At 38.0% G+C, this 7,403-nt stretch overlaps 1 protein-coding gene across 1 annotated transcript; it reads right to left on the reverse strand.

Moving 5' to 3' along the window:
* Positions 1–285: 285 nt before the first annotated feature.
* LOC308430003 (RNA-binding protein 39-like) lies at positions 286–1,866 on the reverse strand. The gene is given in 2 exon segments (XM_080929084.1): positions 286–1,386; positions 1,389–1,866. Coding segments are annotated over 2 exon segments (1,101 nt in total). The 5' UTR covers positions 1,720–1,866; the 3' UTR covers positions 286–616.
* Positions 1,867–7,403: the final 5,537 nt, after the last annotated feature.

Genomic DNA, 7,403 nt, shown 5'->3' on the forward strand with positions numbered 1-7,403 from the left:
CAATCTGTTACATCAACCACCTTGAGGAAATGCAGGGATCATTTTGTTTGGAATCTCAATACACACTAAAACACATAGTATTTACAAAGAAACTTTTACAGATACATTAATGGAAAATTTTACCCATCAAGAAATATTTTGAAATCCCCTTCTTGCCAAATGATCAAGGTCAAATGCTCAGAAGCTATTTAGCTGCTCAAACTTTTCACAAGTGTATTGTGGAAACCGTTGCTGAACCATGAGCCAAATACATGAATGTGAAATGTAACTGCTGTGTAAAAAGTTAGGTTTCTGAAACATTAAAACATTACCTGTCTGCCTTTATACAGAAAGCACATTTGTTCCCCTAGAGCTATTCTATAGATCCTTAATGTAATTTTCTACATGGACATTTAAAACAGTAGAACAAGAGAACAGCTTTGCATAAAGTAGGATTTGCTAGTTCGGGAGAATGAGCACACGCATTCCTGTTAACATTTTTATTTTTGAAGGTAACAGGAGTTGTATACAAATGACAGTAGACCCTTGCCTCTTTATTTTCATCTAAATAAAAGATAACTCAAGATGAATTTTCAAGAGAAAAAAAAGCTATATACATAAGGGACTGTATATTCCTTCATCGTCTACTTGGAACCAGTAGTTGTGTAGCTGTCATAGAATCAGGAAAGAGGTTGTGGTAAGTTGGAAGAGGTACATATGCTGCTGTTATCATTTTCCCAGCAAACCACCTGCCATGCAATGCATTGACAGCAGCAATAGCCGCAGCAATAGATGGGCATTTCACATACACATTGCCCTGAGCTGAATTTTTGTCAACATAAATATGAATGACTCCTCCGTGTTTATTACATTCTTCAATGACATCATCTTTTATCTCCGTATCCCATCCAACTTCTTCTTCTGTTTGAGGATTAAACATGTTAGAAAGTTGGAAACACTGTGTTGCAAGAGGTTGAACAGACGCAGCTGCAGCTAAGGCTGAGGCTTCGGTCTGTTGGGAAAGTCGTGTTTGCAAATCTGCCACAGCACCAAACGCCAAAGAGCCACTCATTTGTAAAGCTTGTTGAGCTGCTGGTGGAATCTGCAAACCTGTGCCCTCTGCAAGTCTTGCCATTAACTGGAGATGACCTGTTGTTCCCAAGTCAATTCCAGTCCTTTCAAGTTCATCACTGTCCAAAAATGAACTCGCACTAGAAGCATCAGTTCGTTCAGTAACATGACCAACTTTCATTGGTCTGCCAGCTAACTCAAATCCATTAAGCTGTTCCAAAGCCTTTTTGGCACACTCTGAGTCAGAAAATGTAATGAGTCCATATCCCTTAGATCGACCAGTTTCACTATCCATCATGAGTTGAATACTTTCAGTCCTTCCAAAAGGTTCAAAGATCCCCGAAGCATATCTTCAGTTATGTTAAAGTGTAATGAGCCCACGTAGAGCCTCATAGGTCCAGCGCTTCCCTTTTGTAAATTGTTTGCCATTGCAGCAGCTCTGTTTTTTTCTGCCTGTGATGCCTGTACTATGATTGGCACTCCTAAAACTCGTTGGCCAGTTAATCCAATTGCTAGAGGCACTGAACTGACATCAACAAATTCCACATAGGCAATTCCTTTGGATCGTCTTGAATTTCTATCAGAAATCATTCTCACATCTCGAACCTTTCCTACTGTAGAGAAAAACTCTTCCAAATCTCTTGGTCGAATTCTTGCTGCCAGTTGCATGCAGAAAACTGTCCTTGCATCCCTTTCCTCAGGAGTGAGATTATCAATAGGTTCCCTCACAGGGCTCTTGTCTTTCCTGAATGGACTTTTGCTTCTGGAACGTCTTCTGCTTAATTTGATGCTATGAGGTAACCCAATCTTTCCTCGGATGGCACTGTTAAATTTTGGTCCGGAGTAGGGACTTCTGTAGCGGCCTCGGAATCTTCTATCTCGACTTCGTGAACGGCTTCGTCTCCTTTCTTTGCTTCTACTTCGTTTCTGCTCTCGGCTTTTGCTCTTTTTCCTTTCTCTATCTCTACTTCGTTTCCGTTCTTTACTTTTGCTTCTTTTTCTCTCATGACTACGACTTCTGCTCTTGCTTTTTTTTTTTTCTCCTTCTCGAATCTTGAAACCCACACTCCAATCACAAGGAGATGTAGAACTTTCCAAGGAGGCAGAAACTTTGTCTAACAAAGTTGTTGTGAGGATGACTGAGAAAGTTATTATGAAGCACTTTGAGCTTTTTTGCTACGACGTTCTTCATGGCTGTTAGCACTGTTCAACTTGTTCTCATCCTTATGATTGACAGTTCACACTGGAATCAAAGGTGAATTCATAGGAGTAGAGGTGAGATATCGTTAGGCAAGTCTTCTTGTAAGGGGCCTCAAGCATTGTTTCAATATCAATATCGTCTGCCATTTTCTCTACTCGCCTGTGCGGGTTTTCGCGCGCCTGTGCTCGACTCCGGAAGTCGGCTGCCACCGCCGCTGCTGTTGCTACTGTTAAACCACTAGGCCCAGGCCGCGGTACCGCCCAACCCGAATATCGGCCCCCGAGGGCGTCTAGGCCCAAGCGAATCTAAAAGAAACAATGGGATTAAAGGAGCCCCCGTCGGAGAGCAGGGCAGCGGCTTAGGCAGCTCAGGATCCACCCCTGCAACAAAGTCCATCTGGCTAGCTTCCTGAAATGGCGGCAGCTGCTCCTCCCATGATGATATCTTAACCTTCAATTTGATGCTGGTATTTGAAGATGAGGCCTTTGGAAAGTAATTAAAACTAAATGAGATAGAGATGAAAGGCCTTCCTGAAGGTGCTAGTATCCTTCAAAGAGTTGCCAAAACTATAAAGATACCATCTCTTGTTCTTCCTCCACCCATGACTCCCAGCTGTGAAAAGAGCTTGTAACAACCAAGCCAACAACTGTTACTACAGTACCCTGCTGTGTTATTTAAACTATTGGATCTATGCTGATATTCATAGCAGCCTCAAACATGAAGTATATATTCTTCATCACATTCCACATTACAAACACATGCTAAAAAAGCAACAAGAACAGAACTGCTCCAAGATACAGAGATTTAATTAAGATAGAAGATCATTTTATAACAAATTACAAACTGTTAGCTCAACACTATTTTATGGCAGATTATACCATCTTCATCCATAACATTCATGTTACATACAAGGCCATCAATTTGTTTTTGTAATTTTATATCCAGGAGGAAGAAAATCTCAGGGCAATAAATATACTTTTTTTTTTAAAGGCAATCTCCAGAAGTGCTTAAAAATAGTTTTTTTTCCTATATCATTGTCTAGAATTAGTCACCTTGACACATCTAAGAGATAATGAGTATTTGGCCATGTTCCAAGATGGAATCTGGACTTGGCATGTCTAAGACCAGAATGAACCCTAATAAAAACTGAGAAGCTTCTGAATTTTTTCTCCACATTATGTTATTTTAATTGGTTAATGTTTTATTTTGTTGATAATTTTAACACATTTTTTTCTCTTTGTCAATACCATGTGTGGTAAGGGAAGAAAATCATGTACCTAAATAGCCATAGATTTCACAATAACAAATGCAGATCCTGTAATATAGTAGGAGACTCTTAAACATTTTTGATTGAATTAATAATCATATCAGCTCTTAGGGTATGATACAATTTCATATGTGTTACCCTCCTTCCCATACATTTTTAGACTTTATTTTAAAAATCAAAGATAAAAAAATTTTAGACATCTTTACATAAATATATACAAATACACTTGTGTCAGTGCTTTGTTTTTTTTTCTTTTTTTTTTTTTTTTTACAGTGAGCAAAAAGTACAAGTAATTCAGAGTATACCCCAGAATTTGTCAATGTGTTCTTGGTGTGTAAGGATTGAGCATGACTTTTTTTTTCTTAGACTTCACACAGTCTGTGAGTTGTTTCTGGGGCAGTTCAAGCCTCTGGGGTTAGCATCTTACTGTCAGTGACTGCATATTATCTCTGTTCTTTTGTGACTGAGTTATCTCACTCAGGATGATATTCTCTAGATGCAGCCATTTTCCTGAGAATTTGGTTAAGTCATTGTTTCTGGTGGCTGAGTAGTATTCCATTGTGTAAATGTACCACAATTTTTGTATTCATTCATCTACTGAAGGACATCTGGGTTCTTTCCAGCTTCTGGCTATTATAAATAGAGCTGCTATGAACATTGTGGTACATGTATCTTTGTTATTTATTAAAGTGTCTCTGGGGTATATGCCCAGAAGTGGAATAGCTGGGTCTTCAGGTAGTACTATATCCAATTTTCTGAGGTATCGCCAGACTGATTTCCAAAGGGGTTGTATCAGTTTACAACCCCACTAACAGTGGAGAAGTGTTCCTCTTTCTCCACAACCTCACCAGCATCTGTTGTCATCTGAGTTTTGGATCTTGATAAATCTGACTGGTGTGAGGTGGAATCTCAGGGTTGTTTATATTTGCATTTCCCTGATGGCTAAGGATATTGAGCACTTCCTCAGATGTTTCTCAGCCATTCGATATTCCTCAACTGAGAACATTTTGTTTAGCTCTGTACCCCATTTTTAATAGAGTTGTTTGATTCTTTCGTGTCTAGCTTTTGGAGTTCTTTGTATACCTTGGATATAAGGCCTCTATCTGATGTGTAGTTAGTAAAGATCTTTTCCCATCCTGTTGGCTGCCATTTTGTTTTCTTGACAATGTCCTTAGCCTTACAGAAACTTTGCAATCTCATTAAGTCCCATTTGTTAATCTTTGACCTTAGAGCTTGAGCCATTGTTGTTTTGTTCAGAAAATTTTCTCCTGTGCCTATGTGTTCTAAGGTTTTCCCTACTTTATCATCTAATAGTTTCAGTGTATCTGATTTAATGTGGAGATCTTTGATACACTTACCTTGAGCTTTGTACAAGGAGATAAGAAAGGGTCTATTTTCATTCTTTTGCATGCTGAGTGCCAGTTGGACCAGCACTATTTGTTGAATAGGCTGTCCTTTTTCCATTGAAAGTTTACACCTCCTTTGTCAAAAATCAGGTGACCATATACATGAAGGCTCATTTCTGGATCTTCTATTCTATTCCATTGATCCATGTGCCTATTTCTGTACCAGTACCATGCAGTTTTCAGCACAATTGCCTTGTAATATAGCTTGAGGTCAGGGATAGTGATTCCTGCAGATGTTTTCTTGTTGTTGAGGATGGATTTCGCTATTCTAGGTCTTTTGTTATTTGAGATGAAATTGCACATTGATCTTTCCAACTCAATGAAGAGCTGGGTTGGAATTTTGATGGGGATTGCATTGAATCTGTAGATTGCTTTTTGTAGGCTGGCCATTTTTAAAATGTTGAACTTTCCAATCCATGAGCATGGGAGATCTTTCTATTTTCTGAGATCTTCCTCGATTTCCTTCTTTAGAGGTTTGAAATTCTTGTCATACAGGTCCTTCTCTTTCTTAGTTAGAGTCACACCAAGGTATTTCATATTCTTTGTGACTATTGTGAAGGATATCTTTTCCCTAATTTCTTTCTCCACATGTTTGTCCTTTGAGTATAGGAAGGCTACTGATTTGTTTGGGTTAATTTTGTATCCAGCCACTTTGTTTATCAGCTGTAGGTGTTCTCTGGTGGAATTTTTGGGGTCACTTAAGTACACTATCATGTCAAGTGCAAAGAGTGATGTTTTTATCTCTTCCTTTCCGATTTGTATCCCTTTGATTTCCTTTTGCTGTCTAATTGCTCCAGTCAGGACTTCCAGTACTATGTTGAATAGGTAGGGGGAAAATAGGCAGTCTTGTCGAGTCCCTGATTTTAGTGAGATTGCTTCAAGTTTCCCACCACTAAGTTTGATGTTGGCTGTTGGTTTGCTGTATATTGCTTTTATTATGTTTAGGTATGAACCTTGGACTCATGTTCTTTCCAGGACTTTTAATATGAAGGGGTGTTGAATTTTGTCAAATGCTTTCTCAGCATCTAGTGAGATGACCATGTGATTTTGTTCTTTGAGTTTGTTTATATGGTGGATTACATTGATGGATTTCCTTATATTAAACCATCCCTGCATCCCAGGGATGAAGCCTACTTGGTCACTTACCATACATTTTATGAGCCTAGACATATGTAGCTTCATTGAATTCTGCTGGTAACAATACTGTCTCCACTCTTTACCATACACTTTCTCCTTAAGCTCTCATGTGACACAAGTAATACTCCATGGAGGTTATTTTCTTATCTAGGTTTCTTTGCATTGCTACTGTTGCATTTACTAGGGCCTATGACATGTTATTGTTCTTAGAACTCCTTTGTTTTGGTTTCATTGCCATAATTTAAACAATGTTACTTCCAATTCTTAGTAAAATAGGAAAATTAATTTTAAAGTATGCTCTGCCCCTCTTTCATTAGTTTACTAGATTCATGTTTACACATGATGTGTCACTCCTTCTTTCCATTTAGCAACTATTTGAATATCTACTCTGTTGACTGTACTAATCAGCAATAATGAGAAATATATACTCTCACTTTCAAGGAGGAGTTCAGAATCTACTTAGTAGACAGAGTAGCAAAACAGCAATGCCATGCAATGAATGCTATAAAGGGATGTACTCCAAAGAGATCTGTAGATCAGCTATTGTTATCTTATTGAATCAATGATTATCATCACATCATTTCAACCTTAAAGATAAGGATGTTGGGAATCAGAGTAAAAGAATTTACACAAGGTTATACAATCATGAAATAAAGAAACAATAGTCAGCTGGGAACAATCTACTAAGAAACTCATCTTGTCCCTTTGAATGAGTACTCTAAGGCAAATGTGATCCTACTGGAATGTGAATTCTCTTAAAACAGCATCTAATTTTGAAGTTTCTTCTTCACTTCTAAGAGCACCCAGATTAAGCCAGCCCACCTAAGAATTCTCAGTGAATAAACATAATGACTTCCTGTGCTTTTTACTTAAATCTAAGATTCTCATAATAATAGTATAGTATTCTAATATTCTTATCATAATTCCTTCCTGGACAGAAGCATTGTGTAATTTGTTTTGCAAGATTCCTATCATATATGGTTGGAAAATACTCCTAAATCCTGTGGATGGAAACAATAATTATCTACTCCTGTTTTAGCTATCAAAAGCGGGACTCTTACATAAGATTTCATACTCAGAAGCTCACAGGGACAGGAATGTTCAGATGGTTTTATAACCTACATTTCTGGTGTCTTGAATATAAGATGGCCGAAATCACTAGAATTATTTCCAGCAAGTGGAGATATCTGGTTACTTTTTAGTGATTTCAGCCATCTTAGCAGACTATGGCACCAAGAGATAGTGTGCAATGAAACTACACTTGCTACCACAGATGCAAAATAAAAGAATACTCGATGGCTAAACTAAGACAGCTTGTACTGAAAATTAACCAAATATTATT

This window comes from Micromys minutus (genome assembly GCF_963924665.1).
Source record: "Micromys minutus genome assembly, chromosome: 14".
Classification (NCBI taxonomy): Eukaryota; Metazoa; Chordata; class Mammalia; order Rodentia; family Muridae; genus Micromys; species Micromys minutus.